The 19,863-nt window shown below is 35.2% G+C and overlaps 1 protein-coding gene across 1 annotated transcript in view; it reads left to right on the top strand.

Annotated features, from left to right (window-relative positions):
• The window catches only part of TMEM232 (transmembrane protein 232), a gene marked incomplete at its 3' end in the record, with an annotated part of 109,389 nt that extends 89,917 nt beyond the window's left edge, over window positions 1-19,472 (top strand). Inside the window, 1 exon segment of the mRNA XM_079918633.1 lies at window positions 19,215-19,472. Within this exon segment, the coding sequence (XP_079774759.1) occupies window positions 19,215-19,472 (258 nt within the window).
• Window positions 19,473-19,863: the final 391 nt, after the last annotated feature.

Genomic DNA, 19,863 nt, shown 5'->3' with positions numbered 1-19,863 from the left:
GTTGTCTTTTTGTTTTGTTGATGGTTTTCTTCACTGTGCAAAAGCACTTAAGTTTATTTCAGTCAATTTGTTTATTTTTTCTTTTGTTTCTCTTGTTTGAGGAGACAAATCCAAAAATATATTGCCAAGACTTACATCAAAGAATGTACTGCCTACGTTTTCTTCTAAGAGTTTTATGGTTTCCAGTCTTACATTTTAGGTCTTTAGTTCATTTTGAGTTTATTTTGTATATGGTATAAGAAAATGTTCTAATTTTATTCTTTTTTATGTACCTGTCCAGTTTTCCCAATACCACTTCTTTAACAGACTGTCTTTTCTCCATTGTATAGTTTTGCTTGCTTTGTTGTAAACTAATTGACCATATGTGCATAGATTTCTTTCTGAGCTCTATATTCTGTTCCATTGATCAACATGTCTGGTTTTTTTTGCCATTAGCACACTCTTTTGATTATTGTAGCTTTGTAGTATAGACTGAAGTCAGGGAGCATGATACCTCCAGCTTTGTTCTTTTTTCTTAATATTGCTTTGGCCATTTGGGCGTCTTTTGTGGTTTCATACAAATTTTAGAATTATTTGTTGTAGTTCTAAGAAAAATATCGTTGGTATTTTGATAGGTATTGCATTAAATCTGTAGATTGCTTTGGGTAATATGCACATTTTAACAGTATTAATTCTTCCAATCCATGAACACAGGCTATCTTTCCATTTATTCATATCATCTTCCAGTTCCTTCATCAGTGTCTTATAGTTTTCAGAGTATAGGTCTTTCACCTCCTGGATTAAGTTTATTCCTGGGTATTTTGTTCTTTTGAATGCAGTTTTAAATGGGGTTGTTTTTGACTCATGGACATAGAGAACAGACTTGTGGTTGCCAAGGGGGAGGCAGGGAGGGAGAGGGATGGACTGGGAGTTTGGGGTTAGTAGACGTAAACTATTATATATAGGATGGATAAACAACAAGGTCCTACTGTGTAGCAAAGGGAACTATATCCAGTCTCCTGGGATAAACCATAATGGAAAAGAATATAAAAAGAATGTATATATGTGTGTAACTGAGTCACTTTGCTGTACAGCAGAAATTAGCACAACATTGGAACTAAACTATACTTCAATAAAAAAAATTTTTTTAAATGCAGGATGTACCCCAAAAAAAGGGATTGTTTTCTTGCTTTCTCTTTCTCGTAGTTCATTATTAGTGTATAGAAAAGCAACAGATTTCTGTATATTATTCTTGTAGCCTGTAACTTTACTGAATTCATTTATTAGTTTTAACTTTTTTGGTGTAGACTTCAAGGTTTTCTACGTATTTTGTCATCTACAAATAGTGACAGTTTTACTTCTTCCCTTCCAACTTGGATGCTTTTTATTTTTCTTGTCTGATTGCTGTGGCTAGGACTTACAATACTATGTTAAATAGAAATGGTGAGAGTGGGCATCCTTGTCCTGTTACTAATTTTAGAGAAAAAACTTTCATTTTTTTAACCATTGAGTATGATGTTAGCTATGGGTTTTTCATAAATGGGTTCTATTATGTTGAGATATTTTCCCTCTGTGCCAAATTTGTTGAGAGCTTTTTTTTTTTATCATGAATGGTATTGAATTGTGTCAAATGTTTTTCCCACATCTACTGAGTTGATCATGTGATTTTTATCCTTCATTTTGTGAATTTGGAATATCACATTGGTTGATTTGCATAAGTTGAACCATCCTTAAATCCCTGGAATACAACCTACTTGTTCATGGTATATGATCTTTTTTATATATTGTTGAATTCAGTTTGCTAATATTTTGTTGAGGATTTTTGCATCCATGTTCATCAAAGATACTGGCTTTTAATTTTCTTTTTTGTAGTGTCTGTCTGGTTTTGATATCAGGGTAATGGTAGCCTTGTTGAATGAATTTGGGAGTGTTCCCTCCTCTTTAGTGTTTTGGAATAGTTTGAGGATAGGTATTAACTCTCCTTTTTATGTTTGGTAGAATTCTTCTGTGAGGCCCTCTGATCCTGGACTTTTTGATACCAGATTCAATTTCATTTCTACTGATCAATCTGTTCAGACTGTGTATTTCTTCCTGATTTAATCTTGAAAGATTATATGTTTCTAGGAGTTCGTCCATTTGTTCTTGGTTATGCAATTTGTTGGCAGATAACTATATGAAGTATTCTCTCATTATTGTTTTTCTGTGATATCATTTGTAATTTCTCCTCTTTCATTTCTTATTTTGTTTGTGTCCTGTCTTTTTTTCTTGATGAGCCTAGCTAAAGGCTTATCAAATTTGTTTATTTTTCAAAAAAATCATCTCTTGGTTTCATTGATCTTTTCTATTGTCTTATTGGTCTCTATTTTATTTATTTCCTTATTACCTTTTTCATTCCTTCTGCTGCCTTTGGGCTTTGTTCTTCTTTTTGTAATTCCTTTAGATGGTTGTTTAGGTTGTTTATTTGAGATTTTTGTTGTTTCATGTGGTAGGCCTCTATTGCTATAAACGTCCCTCTTAGAACTGCTTTTGCTGTGTCCCATAGATTTTGGAAAGTTTTGTTTTTATTTTCACTTGTCTCAAGGTATTTTCTGATTTCGTCTTTGATTTCTTTGTTGAACCATCATTTTTGTTAGTAGCACACTGCTTAGTCTTCATGCTTTTCCCATTTTTCTTCTTATAATGGATTTCCAGTTTCATACTGGAAAAGATACTTGATACAATTTTTATCTAAAATTTGTTGAGACTTGTTTTGTGGCCTAGTATGTGATCTATCCTGGAGAACTTGTCATATGTACTTGAATCCAATATGTATTCTGCTGTTTTTGGATGGAATGTCCTGAGATATCTATTAAGTTCAACTGATCTAATATGTCACTTAAGGCAAATGTTTTCTTATTGATTTTTTGCCTGATGATCTGTCCATTTGTGTAAGTGAGTTGTTAAAGTTTCTTACTACTACTGTATTGTTTTCAACTTCTCCCTTTATGTCTGTTGCTATTTGCTTTATATATTTATGTGCTCCTATATTAGGTGCATACATGTTTATGAATGTTATATCTTCTTGTATTGATCCGTTTATCATTATACAATGCGCTTTTTTGTCTTTTATTGTAGAATTTGACTTTAATATTTACTTTGTCTGATATGAGTATTGCTATCCCAGCTTTTTTTTCATTTCTATTTGCATGGAATATATTTTTCTATCCCCTCACTTTTAGTCTGCATGTGTCTTTAGCTCGAAAGTGAGTCTCTTATAGGCAACATGTAGATAGGTCTTGTTTTTTAATCCAATCAGCCACCTTATGTCCTGTGATTGGAGAATTTTGTCCATTGACATTTAAAGTGATTATTGATAGTTACGTACTTGTTGCCATTTTGTTACTTGTTTTCTGGTTGTTCTGTCTCCTTTTTTTAAAACTCATTTTGTGCCCTTTCAGGAAGATTTTTCATTATACTGTTTCATCCCACCCCCTTTGTTTGTTTACTTGGTGGTCACACATTCCTTTAGTTGTTACCCTGATATTACAAAATGAATCCCTTATTATTGAATTCTAATGTAGGGAGATTTATATTTTCCTGGACCATAAAATCGTCTTATAATATTTTAACTCCTTTTCTTTCTCTTAAACAATTTTCCTGTTGAGCATTTAAACTGTGTGTGTTTCTCTGGGTGTGTTTCTGTGTGTGTGTGCATGGCTACGTGTGTGTGTTTACAGATACCAACATATTAATATTGTTTTATACACTCAGTATTCTTTAGATTTACTTATATATTTACATGTTTCTCTCCTTACTTTTCCTTCTTGAATTGCTGACCTTCCATATGGGATTATTTTTCTTTTGCTCAAAGAAAATCCTTTCATATTCTTTTCATGAGCATCTGCTGGTGGCTAATTCTGTCAGTTTTTACTGACAAAAGGCTTGTATTCAATCTGATTTTGAAGGATAGTTTTATTGGCCAAGAATTCTATATTGGTACAGGTATGACAAAGTCAAGTGTCTGACTGCAGTGTTTGTTCTTTTCCTAGCTAATGGTTTTCCTTGCATCATTTTTATGATTTTGGTCATAAAGCATTTTTTTCCAAATTATTTTTAGCTAATATATTTTTAATGTAAATTGCATAATAAAATGTCTATACTAGGTTTCAGGAATAATAATGTCTAAACTAATGCCTTTAAATTCTCCACAGCTAATTATTGAAAAGACCAAAGTGATTAGCATCTATGCAGTTTTCAGTTTTTCTCTTCTAAGGCTGAAACTCCCTTTTATGCTTAATTTCTTTGAGGAAAAGGATACTTATATTTATTTCATGTTTTAAAAAGCTGCCTTCCTAAACGAGTTAATAATGGTACTGTAGAATAACTTGAACAACTAAATCACATATATGAATCAGACAAAGCAAGATGATTTCAAAAGAATGAGTACATTTGGTCTATAGGTGTAATGTGTTAGAGCAAATATTTTGAAATTATTAAAGTTGTACTATCTTGACTGGAATAGTCTGAACACTTTCTATATAATTTATCTTTATAGGTGTGTTTAATTTTACAGTACAACATGAACAAGATATAATCAAATTTCCTTTCTTTTTCTTTCTTTTCTTTCTTTTCTTTTCGGCACTATCATGGCAACACTTATTTACAGTAATAGAATACAAAGGTTAGTTACTTGTTTTTAAACATGCTTAGTTTTTAAAAATTACTTAATAATTCCCACATACTGTTAAACCACTTATATTATTGTCCTGTGATACCTCTTTGGGGAACAAATTCTATGGCATAAAATAGTTAGAAACTTTCTTTTACAAGTGGTAAAAACCTTGTTAGTCCTTAGAAGCTGCCTCACTGCTCAATGTGAATAGAGAACATCTTAAAAAAAAAAAAAAAAAAGCCCTATACAGTGCATACAGTGAAGGCTTGTGCCTCAGATGCTTTGATCTGAAATAAAATATTTATTCCACTTTTATTTCAGTTAATGCAAATGACTATGCTTATAGCAAAACCTTTGTTTATTCTTTCCTTCCTAACACCTTGCTCCCAGAACCTTTCCTTGTGTAAGGTAATCATCATATTACCTACACAGAGTGAAACATAGCCTTAATTATAAACGACTCTACATTAGAATGGAAGGATTTATTTCACTAGGATTGATGATACTTGTATGTTTATGGAATTAAGAGAGATTTTCTCTCTTTATACTTTAAAAATAAATATGCAATTCATATGATAAACTACTGATTTTAATAAATTAAAATTTATACTTAATACCTCAATTTATCTACATCACTGGTAAATCCTTCACTAACTGTATTATGTACTTTAATGCCTTGTATGTTTTTTTATCCATAGTAGCATTCTATCATCTACAATTCTTTTTATATCTGTTCATAAAATTTGATACTTAATGGAGGTTAGATGAGAGGTGAGATATTTAATAGCAAATTTGAAATGAAAAACATTTCTAAATATCCCTAAACATGAACCTTCATCTGACAAATTCAATATAAACCCAACTGTTGCCTGAGTATTTGGGAAAGAAATAAAAAACTGTCATATAGTCACAATGGCATAATGAACAAATGTTAATTGATGTGCTTTGTTTGAAATACTTCCATGGAGACTTGCAATGAGCAAGGCTCTTCTGTATAGGCAATTCAGCAGCATATGTTGGCATATCTAGGAAAAGTCATCATGTATAAATGCTTTCCGCCATCTGGTATATGACCTAAAATATCAAAATGAAATATGTACAACTAAAATGAATATGTGACTTTATTCAGGGTACCTTTGACTCATTAGGTAAACCCCTTGCTGGTTAACATTTCATGGTGATATCTTTAAAATAAAATTTGTTTTTATTCTTAATGATATTTCCATACTCCTAATGTATTTTTTCTATTTATTGGAGTATAATTGCTTTACAATGTTGTGTTAGTTTCTGCTGTACAATGAAGTGAATCAGCTATATGTATACATATATCCCCTCCCTCTTGGACTTCCCCACCACCACCATCCCACCCATCTAGGTTGTCACAGAGCACCAAGCTGAGCTCCCTGTGCTATATAGCAGGCTCCCACTACCTATCTGTTTTACACATGGTAGTGTATTTATGCCAAACCTAATCTCCCAATTCGTTCCATCCTCCCTTTCCCCACCGTGTCCACATGTCGGTTCTCTACTCTACGTCTATGTCTCTATTCCTGCCTGCAGATAGGTGCATCTGTACCATTTTTCTAGATTCCACATATATGTGGTAATATATTTGTTTTTCTCTTTCTGACTTACTTCACTCTGTATGGCAGACTCTAGGTCCATCCACAACTCTAAACCTGACCCAATTTCTTTCCGTTTTATGGCTGAGTAATATTCTATTGTATATATGTACCACATCTTCTTTATCCATTTATCTGTCATCGGACATTTAGACTGTTTCCATGTCCTGGGTATTGTAAATAGAGCTGCAATGAACATTGGGGTGCATGTGTCTCTCTTTTGTTTTTTTTTTGCGTTACGCTGGCCTCTCACTGTCATGGCCTCTCCCGTTGCAGAGCACAGGCTCCAGACGTGCAGGCTCAGCGGCCATGGCTCATGGGCCCAGCCACTCCGTGGCATGTGGGATCTTCCCGGACTGGGGCACAAACCCGTGTCCCCTGCATTGGCAGGCGGACTCTCAACCACTGTGCCACCAGGGAAGCCCCATGTGTCTCTTTGAATTATGGTTTTCTCAGGATATATACCCAGTAGTGGGACTGCTGGGTCATATGGTAGTTCTATTTTTAGTTTTTTTAAGGAACTTACATGCTGTTCTCCATAGTGGCTGTATCAATTTACATTCCCAACAACAGTGCAATAGGGTTCCTTTTTCTCCACACCCTCTCCAGCATTTATTGTTTCTAGATTTTTTGATGATGGCCATTCTGACCAGTGTGAGGTGATATCTAATTGCAGTTTTGCCTTGCTCTAATAATTAGTGATGTTGAGCAGCCTTTCATATGCCTCTTGGCCATCTGTATGTCTTCTTTGGTGAAATGTCTGTTTAGGATTTCTGCCCATTTTTTGATTCGGTTGTTTGTTTTTTTGATACGGAGCTCCAAGACATGTTTGTATATTTTGGAGGTTAATCCTTTGTCAGTTGCTTCATTTGCAAATATTTTTTCCCATTCTAAGGGTTGTCTTTTTGCCTTGTTTATAGTTTCCTTTGCTGTGCAAAAGCTTTTAAGTTTCATTAGCTCCCATTTGTTTATTTTTGTTTTTATTTTCATTACTCTAGGAGGTGGGTCAAAAAGGATCTTGCTGTGATCTCTTATGTCAAAGAGAGTTTATCCTGTGTTTTCCTCTAAGAGTTTTATAGTTTTTTTACATTTAGATCTTTAATCCATTTTGAGTTTATTTTTGTGTATGGTGTTAGGGAATATTCTAATTTCATTCTTTTACATATAGCAGTCCAGTTTTTCCAGCACCACTTATTGAAGAATCTGCATTTTCTCCATTGTATGTTCTTGAATCCTTTGTCATAAATTAGGTGACCATATGTGCATGGGTTTATCTCTGGGCTGTCTATCCTGTACCATTGATCTATATTTCTGTTTTGGTGCCAGTACCATACTGTGTTGATTACTGTAGCTTTGTAGTACAGTTTGAAGTCTGGGAGCCAGATTCCGCCAGCTCTGTTTTTCTTTCTCAAGATTGCTTTGGTTATTCAGCGTCTTTTGTGTTTCCATACAAATTGTAAAAATCTTTGTTCTAATTCTGTAAAGAATGCCATTGGTATTGTGATAGGGATTGCATTGGATCTGTAGATTGCTTTGGGTACTATAGTTATTTTCACAATGTTGATTCTTCCAATCCAAGAGCATGGTATATTTCTTCATCTGTTTATGTCATCTTTGATTTCTTTCACCAGTGTTCTATTGTTTTCTGAGTACACGTCTTTTGTCTCCTTAGGTAGGTTTATTCCTAGCTATTTTATTCTTTTTATTGCAGTGGTGAATGGGATTGTTGCCATAATTACTATTTCTGATCTTTCATTGTTAGTGTATAAGAATGCAAGTGATTTCTGTGCATTAATTTTGTATCCAGCAACCTTAACAAATTCATTGATTAGTTCTAGTAGTTTTATTGTGGCATCTTTAGGATTTTCCGTGTATAGTAACATGTCATCTGCAAACAGTGACAGTTTTACTACTTCTTTTCCAGTTTGTATTTCTTTTTTTAATTTTTACTTTTATATAATTTAATCTTTATTTTTAATATTTTGAATTTTATTTATTTATTTTTTGTACAGAGATTCTTATTAGTTATATATTTTATACATAATAGTGTATATATGTCAATCCCAATCTCCCAATTCATCCCACCACCACCACCCCCCTCCCCTGCTTTCCCCCCTTGGTGTCCATATGTGTGTTCTCTACATCTGTGTTTCTATTTCTGCTTTTCAAACAGTTCATCTGTACCATTTTTGTAGATTCCACATATATGTGTTAATATACGATACTTGTTTTTCTATTTCTGACTTACTTCACTCTGTATGACAGTCTCTAGGTCCATCCATGTCTCTACAAATGAACCAATTTTGTTATTTTTTATGCCTGAGTAATATTCCATTGTGTATGTGTACCACATCTTCTTTATCCTTTCATCTGTCAATGGGAATTTAGATTGCTTAAATGATCTGGCTATTGTAAGTAGTGCTGCAATGAACATTGGGGTGCATGTGGTTTTTCTTTTTTTTTACATCTGTATTGGAGTATAATTGCTTTAAAATGGTGTGTTAGTTTCTGCTTTATAAAAAGTGAATCAGTTATACATATACGTATGTTCCCATATCTCTTCCCTCTTGTGTCGCCCTCCCTCCCACCTTGCCTATCCCACCCCTCCGGGTGGTCACAAAGCACCGAGCTGATCTCCCTGTGCTATGTGGCTGCTTCCCACTAGCTATCTACCTTACGTTTGGTAGTGTATATATGTCCATGCCTCTGTCTCGCTTTGTCACAGCTTACCCTTCCCCCTCCCCATATCCTCAAGTCCATTCTCTAGTAGGTCTGTGTCTTTATTCCTGTCTTACCCCTAGGTTCTTTATGACATTTCTTTTTCTTAAATTCCATATATATGTGTTAGCATAGGGTATTTGTCTTTCTCTTTCTGACTTACTTCACTCTGTATGACAGACTCTAGGTCTATCCACCTCATTACAAATAGCTCAATTTTGTTTCTTTTTATGGCTGAGTAATATTCCATTGTATATATGTGCCACATCTTCTTTATCCATTCATCCAATGATGGACACTTAGGTTGTTTCCATCTCCAGGCTATTGTAAATAGAGCTGCAATGAACATTTTGGTACATGACTCTTCTTGAATTATGGTTTTCTCAGGGTATATGCCCAGTAGTGGGATTGCTGGGTCATATGGTAGTTCTATTTTTTGTTTTTTAAGGAACCTCCATACTGTTCTCCACAGTGGCTGTATCAATTTACATTCCCACCAACAGTGCAAGAGGGATCCCTTTTCTCCACATCCTGTCCAGCATTTATTGTCTCTAGATTTTTTGATGATGGCCATTCTGACTGGTGTGAGATGATATCTCATTGTAGTTTTGATTTGCATTTCTCTAATGATTAATGAAGTTGAGCATTCTTTCATGTGTTTGTTGGCAGTCTGTATATCTTCTTTGGAGAAATGTCTATTTAGGTCTTCTGCCCATTTTTGGATTGGGTTGTTTTTTTGGTTGTTGTTATTGAGCTGCATGAGCTGCTTATTAATTTTGGAGATTAATCCTTTGTCAGTTGCTTCATTTGCTGGGTCATATGGTAATTCTATTTTTAGTTTTTTAAGGAACCTCCATATTGTTCTCCACAGTGGCTGTATCAATTTGTATTCCCACCAACAGTGCAAGACGGTTCCCTTCTCTCCACACCCTCTCCAGCATTTGTTGTTTGTAGATTTTCTGATGATGCCCATTCTAACTGGTGTGAGGTGATACCTCATTGTAGTTTTGATTTGAATTTCTCTAATAATTAGTGATGTTGAACAGCCTTTCCTGTGCCTCTTGGCCATCTGTATATCTTCTTTGGAGAAATGTCTATTTAGGTCTTCTGCCTCTTTTTTGATTCGGTTGTTTTTTTTAATATGGAGCTGCATGTGCTGTTTGGAGATTAATCCTTTGTTGATTTGTTTGCAGATATTTTCTCCCATTCTGAGGGTTGTCTTTTCATCTTGTTTGTAGTTTCCTTTGCTGTGAAAAAGCTTTTAAGTTTCATTAGGTCCCATTTGTTTATTTATGTTTTTATTTCGATTACTCTGGGAGGTGGGTCATGAAGGATCTTGCTGTGACTTATGTCAAAGAGTGTTCTTCCTATGTTTTCTTCTAATACTTTTATAGTGTCCAGTCTTAGATTTAGGTCTCTAATCCATTTTGAGTTTATTTTAGTGTATGGTGTTAGGGAGTGTTCTAATTTCATTCTTTAACATGTAGCTGTCCAGTTTTCCCAGCACCAGTTATTGAAGACCCTGTCTTTTCTCCATTGTATATCCTTGCCTCCTTTGTCATAGATTAGTTAACCACAGGTGCATCAGTTTATCTCTGGCTTTCTATCTGGTTCCATTGATCTGTATTTCTGTTTTTATGCCAGTACCATATTGTCTTGATTACTGTAGCTTTGTAGTATAGTCTGAAGTCAGGGAGTCCAGTTCCTCCAGCTCCATTTTTTTCCCTCAAGATTGCTTTGTTTATTCAGGGTCTTTTGTATCTCCACACAAATTTTAAGATTTTTCATTCTAGCTCTGTAAAAAATTCCATTGGTAATTTGATAGGGATTGCATTGAATCTGTAGATTGCTTTGTGTAGTATAGTCATTTTCACAATATTGATTCTTCCAATCCATGAACATTGTATATCTCTCCATGTTTATGTCATCTTTGATTTGTTTCATCAGTGTCTTGTATTTTTCTGAGTACAGGTGTTTTGGCTCCTTAGGTACGTTTATTCCTAGGTATTTTATTCTTTTTCTTCCAATGGTGAATGTGATTGTTTCCTTAATTTCTCTTTCTGATCTTTCATTGTTAGTGTATAGGAATGCAAGAGATTTCTGTACATTTATTTTGTATACTAAAACTTTCCCAAATTCATTGATTAGCTCTAGTTGTTCTGGTGGCATCTTTAGGATTTTCTGTGTATAGTATCATGTCATCTGCAAATAGTAACAGTTTTACTTCTTTACCAATTTGTGTTTCTTTCTCTTCTCTGATTGCTGTGGCTAGGACTTCAACAACTATGTTGACTTCAGCAACTATGTTAATCAGGAAAAAGACAAGACATCCTTGTCTTTTTCCTGATCTTAGAGGAAATGCTTTCACTTTTTCACCATTGTGAATGCTGTTTGCTGTGGGTTTGGCATATATGGCCTTTATTATGTTCAGGTAGGTTCCCTCTGTGACCACTTTCTGAAGAGTTTTTATCATAAATTGTTGTTGAATTTTGTCAAAAGCTTTTTCTGCATCTGTTGAGATATCATATGGTTTTTATTCTTCAGTTTGTTAATAGGGTGTATCACATTGATTGATTTTCATATGCTGAAGAATCCTTGTATCCCTGGGATAAATCCCACTTGATCATGGTATATGATCCTTTTAATGTGCTGTTGGATTCTGTTTGCTAGTATTTTGTTGAGGATTTTTGCATCTATGATCATCAGTGATATTGGTCTGTAAATTTCTTTTTTTTTTTGTGTGATATCTTTGTCTGTGGTATCCAGGTGTTGGTGGCCTTGTAGAATGAGTTTGGGAGTGTTCCTTCCTCTGCAGTTTTTTGGATGAGTTTCAGAACGATGGGTGTCAACTCTTCTCTAAATGTTTGATAGAATTCACCTGTGAAGCCATCTTGTCCTGGACTTTTGTTTGTTGGAAGATTTTTAATTAAAGTTTCAATTTCATTACTTGTGATAAGTCTGGTTATATTTTCTAATTCTTGCAGATTCAGTCTTAGAAAATTGTCCCTTTCCAAGAATTTGTCCATTTTTTTGTGGTTGTCCATTTTATTGGCATATAGTTGTTTGTAGTATTCTCTTATAATACTTTGTATTTCTGTGGTGTCAGTTGTGATTTCTTCTTTTTCATTTTTAATTTTATTGATTTGCATCCTGTACCTTTTTTTCTTGATGAGTTTGGCTAAAGGTTTATCAATTTTTTTATCTCCTCAAAGAACGAAATTTTAGTTTTATTGATCTTTCCTATTTTTTCTTCATTTCTATTTCACTTATTTCTGCTTTGATTTTTATGATTTCTTTCCTTGTAATAATTTTGGATTTTCTTTGTTCTTCTTTCTCTAGTTGCTTTCGGTGTGGGTCTTTTGTGTTTCCTGCCTAGAAAAATTTCTTTAGCTTTTGTTGTAAAGCTGGCTTGGTGGTGCTGAATTCTTTAGCTTTTGCTTGCCTGAAAAGCTTTTGATTTCTCCATCGAATTTGAATGAAATCCTTGCTGGGTAGAGTAATCTTGGTTGTAGGTTTTTCTCTTTTATCACTTTAAGTATGTCCTGCCTCTGCCTTCTGGCCTGCAGAGTTTCTGCTGAAAAATTAGCTGTTAACCTTATGGGGATTCCTTTGTATGTTATTTTTTGCTTTTCCCTTGCTGCTTTTAATATTTTTTCTTGGAATTTAATGTTAGTTAGTTTGATTAATATGTGTCTTGGTGTGTTTCTCCTAGGGTTTAACCTGTGTGGGACACTGCACTTCCTGAACTTGGGTGACTATTTCCTTGCCCATGTTAGGGAAGTTTTCCACTATAATCTCTCTGAATATTTTCTCAGACCCTTTCCTTTTCTCTTCTTCTTCTGGGACCCCTATAATTCGAATGTTGGTGTGTTTAGTATTGTACAAGAGGTCTCTGAGATTGTCTTCAATTCTTTTCATTGTTTTATCTTCACTCTGCTCCTCATCAGTTATTTCCAACATTCTCTCTTCCAGCTCACTTATTTGTTCTTCTCCCTCAGTTGTTTTGTTATTGATTCCTTCTTGTGTATTTTTCATTTTAGTTATTGTGTTGTTTATCTCTGTTCTTTAGTTCTTCTAGGTCTTTGTTAAACATTTCTTGTATTTTCTCTATCTGTGCCTCCATTCTGTTTCTGAGATTCTGGTTTATTTTTACTATCATTACTCTGAATTCTTTTTCAGAAAGGTTGCCTATTTCCTCTTCATTTATTGGTCTTGTAATTTTTTACCTTGCTCCTTCATCAGTGACATATTTTCTTGTCATCTCAGTTTTTTTTTATTTTTATTTTTATTTTTATGGGTGGGATTGTGTTCCTGTCTTACTGGTTGTTTGGCCTGAGGCTTCCACCACTTGAGTTTGTGGGCTGCTGGGTACAGCTGGGTCTTGGTGTCAAGATGAGGACCTGTGGGAGACCTCACTGTGATGAATATTCCCTGGGGTCTGAGGTTTTCTGATAGTCCAGTTGTTTGGATTCAGAACCCCCATTCCAGGAGCTCAGGCCTGACCCCCAAGTCATGAACCAAGATTCCACAAGCCACGCAGGTCTGCAAAACAAAGAAAAGAAAAAAAAGGAGCAGAACAATTACAGAGTAAAAAATAAAATAAAATTAGAAAACTAACAGATATGTTAGAAAAAATAAATTAATATATAGATGAAACAACAACCAGAAGGTAAAAGAGAACCAAAATAGAAAAAGACAGGAGGGAAAAAAAAGCCAGAAAATGCCTTGGCTGTGTGTCGCAGGACTTAGGTAGGGGTGGGGTTTAGGCGGGACCCCAGCAGGCTTCCCAGGGCCCGAATGGGTGGGGGGAAACTCACTCCACACCTCTGCTGATTTTCCAGTCCTGGAGGGTCCCACTGTCCGCCTCTCCTCCTCTTTCCCTCCTCCCTCCCATGCCCCTAGGACCCACAAGGTCAGAGGGGGCTCTGGAGAATTGAGGACCAGGCCTGGTAGCCTAGCAGGCTTCCTAGGGCCCAAGTGAGTGGGGGAAATGCCCTCCACGCCTCCCCTGACCCTCCAGTCCCGGAGGGCCCCACCCCATCCGCCTCTCCTATTCTCCCCCCACCTCCCTCCTACGCTCCTAGGACCCACGTGGCCCAGAGGGGGCCCCGGAGAACAGAGGACCAGGTCTGGGAGCCCAGCAGGCCTCCCAGGACCCAATTGGGCAGGGGAAATGCTAGGTGCACTCCCCCCGATCCTCCAAGCTCCCAAGGGTCCTGCCAGGCGTGGGAACCCCTCCCCTCTCCCAGCCACCCCTCAGGGGCACTGGTCCTGTCTGGCCTCCACTTCTCCTCCCCCTCACTCCCCTCCACATTCTACCCGGTTGCTTGGGGTTCCTCCCATTTCCTTGGGTATTGAGGTCCCCCACCAGCATCCAGCAGGTGCCTTAGTTGTAGGGAGACTTGAAATCCGCATCCTCCCATGCTGCCATCTTCCTAATGTACTCTTTAAGCAGCAAAATAGAATAAACAGCACTATTAGTCTCTATTCTCTCAATAACGATCTCTCTCATCCCCCACATATGGCTCTTCTTTTGACATAAATGGAAACTCTTAAACATAGAAAGGGAGATGTTTTTTTGAAAGAGTGTGGTTTCTTTAAATACTTATGAATAGAATTCCAGTATAACAGATACGTTGTTTTAGGAAAACAAAAATATTTGTAGAGTTTTTACAATGCACCAGCCACTGTGCTAAGTATCTTACCTTTATTAACTCATCTAAGCCTTATAACTCTCCCACCACCATCATCACCCATATGGATAGAGGATCTGAGTCTAAACAAGATTAAAAGAAGTAGCTGGTGGTGAATGCACCTATGAGTGAGTTTAACCCAAAGGCTTTGTCATTTCCATGTCATCCTGCTTCCAAAATTAGATATAAACAAGGAACTAACATTTATTGAAGAACTTTTGTGTGCCAGACACTATGCTAGAAAATATATTCACGTTTTGTGTTTAATTTTTACAGTAACCTAGAAAGGACAGTATTATTATTATTCTATTTTAGGAATGAAGAAACATGCTTAGAGAGGTTAAGTAACTTGTGCAAGATCACACAACTTGTAAAGTGGGAAAATGGATATTCCCATCTAGTCCTTTTCTTAATCTACTACATCAGTCCTTTTTAAACTTTAATATATTCAGGAGTAGGGCCTGGAATTCTCTATTTAGAACATGCTCCTAGGTAATGGCAATAATAATTGTCTAAGGACCACAATTTTAGTAACAAGGAGTTACTCATGCTGTCCTCCTTTGTGAGATTTTATAACTCCTGTAGGAAATAACCTTTTGAGACCACCAGTAAGTCACTTATATTTAAATTTTGAAGTTTGAAAAAAAAATTATAATTTTTTTCACAAATAAGTTAAATGTTCCCAGGTCTGAGACTACTTAAGGACAGGTGGAGACCAAAAACAGAGACATAGTAAGAGATGGAGACAAAGTTTAATGCAAACTATGCCACAGTGGCTTAATATCCTATTTCTTTCTCTTTTATTCCATCATGTCGAGGGTAGTGTGAGTTAGCTTAAATTTCGGTACTACATTTCCCTAATTATTGATGGAAAATTCAGAACTCTGGACAGGCTTTTATTTTCTTTTGTATTGCTACTACATCATAATTCCCTGCATAATTTCACCTGCTCTGACATCCATCTTCTCGCCAACCTAAATGAATCCTGGTTTTTACCATCATTATGCCCAATATAAAGACAGAAGTGTGGGTATCTGACCTTGCATGTTGCTACAATCTATGTGAGAGAGAAATATTCTTCAGGAATATCACTTTTTCAATTTTAATACCATATCAGTAAAATTATCATAGATAATAAAAATTGCCATTTGTTTCTCAATAAAAAATGTCATTTCAACAATGGAATAAGAAAAATCCTGAATTTTAAAGCTTGCATGGCATTGCTAAGAAAATAGGCACACATGATAAAAATGTAAATGTATAAATAATGTATAAAGATTGGAGTTTGGGGTAGTATTCATTGGCAGTCAATAGTAGTAAATTCATGAGTTTGGAATCTAAATAATGGTCATTCATATTTTGGGTAAGTTTACTTCCAAAAAGTATAGATTTATACTTATGCACCATTAGCATAAATAAATTCATAGTCTCTGAATTTTAAAATGAGAATAATATCTTTAAGAGAAGGAAGACTCTTTAGAATAGAGATGACTATGGAAGTATAATTATAATCCTGTTTGATAGATTTGTTAATATAAAAGTGGCTATGTAACAAATTTGTTTTCAGCATGAAGAGGTTAGTTCAAGTGTTCTCAAGATTGGTGGTGGAAGGATCTTATAAAAGCCAGAGCATCAGTGTCTGTCTTAGGGTAGCCCTGAAACAACTGATGCCTATTGAGCTTCTTACTACTGGCTAGACAGATCATCCTTTGTCGTCTAAGTGAATCCTCACAAAACTCTGAGGTGGTAATTATTATCTCCACATCACAAATGAAAAACAAAATGGAACCAAACTAAACACAAAATATAGACCTGGAGAGGTTAACTAAATTCCCCAAGTTTGCATTTTAAATTAGTATGTGGGGGCTTCCCTGGTGGCGCAGTGGTTAAGAATCTGCCTGCCAATGCAGGGGACATGGGTTCAAGCCCTAGTCGGGGAAGATCCCACATGCTGCGGAGCAGCTAAGCCCGTGTACCACAGCTACTGAGCCTTTGCTCTAAGAGAGCCCACGAGCCACAACTACTGAGCCCACGTGCCTCATCACTGAAGCCCCCGTGCTCTAGAGCCCATGCTTTGCAGCAAGAGAAGCCACCAGAATGAGAAGCCTGCGCAACACAAAGAAGACCCAACACAACCAAAAATAATAAATTAATTGAAATAAATTAAAAAATAATAGTAAATAAATAAATAAATTTGTAAGTGGGATAGCCAGACCTGATTTCAGATCTTTCTAAGTGCAAAGCCCCATATTCTTTCCTGGCTTTTTCCTGCAGGAAAACAAACAAAACCTTTTATTGATAAGGCAAATATGCCTTTGACCGATATTTGAAGCTACATTTCCGTAAGTTGAATGCCTTGGACGTCATTGAGGGCAGAAAATTAACCTGGGCTTTCAACCAGGGAACCATCGTGAAAGATGTGGCAATGCCTTCATTTTGCTATTTGAGAGAGCTGGCATCTGGATCTATATAACCTATCCAGTCTGGGAGGGAAGAAAGCAAAGCGTAGCCAAATGAGACAAAACGAAAAGAGCATTAACATTCTATAATGCAGGGTAATGCTCTCCTGGAAACAATGTATTTTACCAGAAATCATGTGATGTTGGTCCATTCACTTACACATTTATTAATTCATCATTCTCTTAGCAATGGAAGAGCTCATAGTAGTATGTTTGTGCAACTATATGTTGTTATTGATTTTGAAGTACCTTTTCTTATGAAAAAATTAATCCAGAGAAACTAAGCAGAATAAACAGCCCAGGTATTGTGATTACCATTTTACAGATGAACATTCAGACTTTGAGACATTAAATAATGTCCTGAAAATCACAACAGCTACTGAGTGTTCTTGGCACAATTTAATTTCTTCTTTGAAATTGAATGCTCTTTCCATGATTTTGACCTAGTTAATAAGCAAGATACACAACTGGGAATAGTATAAACATAATTGTATACTGATTTCAACATCCAGAGATAATTGAAATCAAAAATATTTAAGAATAGATATATTTCAATGAGGGCTAGTGATAAAGTTCCTTTTCTGAAATAGTGAAAATACAGCTCTCTTTTTTAAATGTCAGTATTAATTTTCTAGCACTTTGAGCCTATTTTGAGCACTCATTTCATTTTTTTTTTTTTTTTTTTTTTTTGGCGGTACGCGGGCCTCTCACTGTTGTGGCCTCTCCCATTGCAGAGCACAGGCTCTGGACGCGCAGGCTCCGCGGCATGTGGGATCCTCCCGGACCGGGGCACGAACCCGCGTCCCCTACATCGGCAGGCGAACTCTCAACCACTGCGCCACCAGGGAAGCCCTCATTTCATTTTTTTTGATGCTTACCTATTTGCATGATTTTCACTGTATTTTTTTACACATGTTTTTTGCATGTTATTCTTTCTCATCATTTCACAGTATTCCATATGTATTTACTTTGTCTTTTGCTATTTTCCTTATTGCTTTAATAAAATAAAGGTATTTTTTCAATCTTTATCATAAGATTGTTCTCATTTTTTCCACTGTAATTTTGTCTAGATAATGCAATAGTCAGTCTTTAAATATTAATTTCATTGAGCTAATCCTGATGTTGGAATCCTAAAGAGGTTAGTTATTCATATGCAGAAAAACGTTTTTCATTCCTTTGTTTTCTACCATAGGATCTATAGACATTTAAAATGAATCCTGAGTGACTGGTAATGAGCTGCCCAAAGATGGATAATATTAAATAAAACTGAAAGAACTTAAATAATAGGAGGCAGCACCTAACTTAGTTATGAGAGAGTTTTTAATATTAACATATTCTAAACACTAAAAAAAAGTATAATACATGACATTTTGAAACTTACATCTTCATTTATTATTACTGATGCCAGCCAAGGAAAACATGCCTCTAGCTGTCTCAAAAGAAGATATAATTAAAAATCAGTCATGGACATTATTGAATATAAATAGGAAAATTCAGAAAATTGCTCTTTCCTGAATAAAAATTACTTAAATATTGTGGAATTTTTGTGTTAGGTTTTTTCCTGTATTAGGACATATTCAATTTAATATAAATCTAAATTCTAGAACGTCTCCAATGAAACCTAAATATAAAGCCCTTTTTGTTTTTTTACTTTACTCAAGTTTTGTGCTATAGAAATTTTCTGTTGACTTCAAAGAAAGTTTAGATTATGCACAGAGAAATGAAATTCTGACTTAATAAAACATTTGTATTACTTCAACTGATTGCTTAATTTCTTATTAAATAAATATTACCAACGCTTATGAAATTCTTGTGTGGGAAGTACACAAATTTAAAATAGAAATTATATCATTACATTTTTGAAATTTCAAGACTGATCTCCTTCATGCTTAACTGTTTATTTCATTGAAAATTCTTGTTATGATTTTTAAAATCTTTTGGGGAACTGCATTTCATTTTAAAGCTTATTTTAATAGGAAGAAAGCAACATTAGTCAAAGAAAATAAACATACATTTTAACTTTAATAATAATACATCATTTTTTCTCATTTAATTCTATGTCAACTGGTTCTTTTTTCTTTTCTTTCAACAGGCTGAGATAAATGACCCAACTGATCCTTTCACAAGTTATAGTACAAAAGTTTCATCAAATGTAGGGGATGAAAATTTCTCCAAATATATAGGATGGAGAATTGCCAACATACTTTCCAAACTATTCTTCCCTTCCACTGATACCTGTGTTCTTCCTTTGAAAAAAACCATTGACAAAATGGCACCAAATGAAATATTTGAACAAAAAGCAGGATTCCATGAAGAAGAGAGTTCTACAATTTACTGTAAGGTAAAGTGAAGCACTATTCAAAATAGTTCACTTATTCTAACATATTACATTTTGGAGTTATATAAATTATATATAATCATGTGCCACATAGTTAACTCAGTTTCTCTTTTTTTTAATTCAAATCTTGGCTCCACCACCTCCTAGATATTTTATCATAAGCAAGTATTCCTTTCTCAGAAAGTATTTCCTCATGCTTAAAATAGGTATTACTATGTAATATAAATCAATGTTTTAATAAAGTGAAAGCCTCTCTTCCATAGTGACCTACATTTGCCTAGTTTACCCCCACCTCTCACTATCATTAAATTCTGTGTATCCTTCCAGCGTCTATAAAATGTCAATATAATAAATTATAAGTATATTTAAAATTTTCTCTCCATTTTCCACTATGGTTTATGGA

Source organism: Stenella coeruleoalba (genome assembly GCF_951394435.1).
Source record: "Stenella coeruleoalba genome assembly, chromosome: 3".
NCBI classification, from domain to species: domain Eukaryota; kingdom Metazoa; phylum Chordata; class Mammalia; order Artiodactyla; family Delphinidae; genus Stenella; species Stenella coeruleoalba.
The sequence above is the reverse complement of the archived record's forward strand: the minus strand, read 5'-3'. Positions and strand labels throughout refer to the sequence as shown.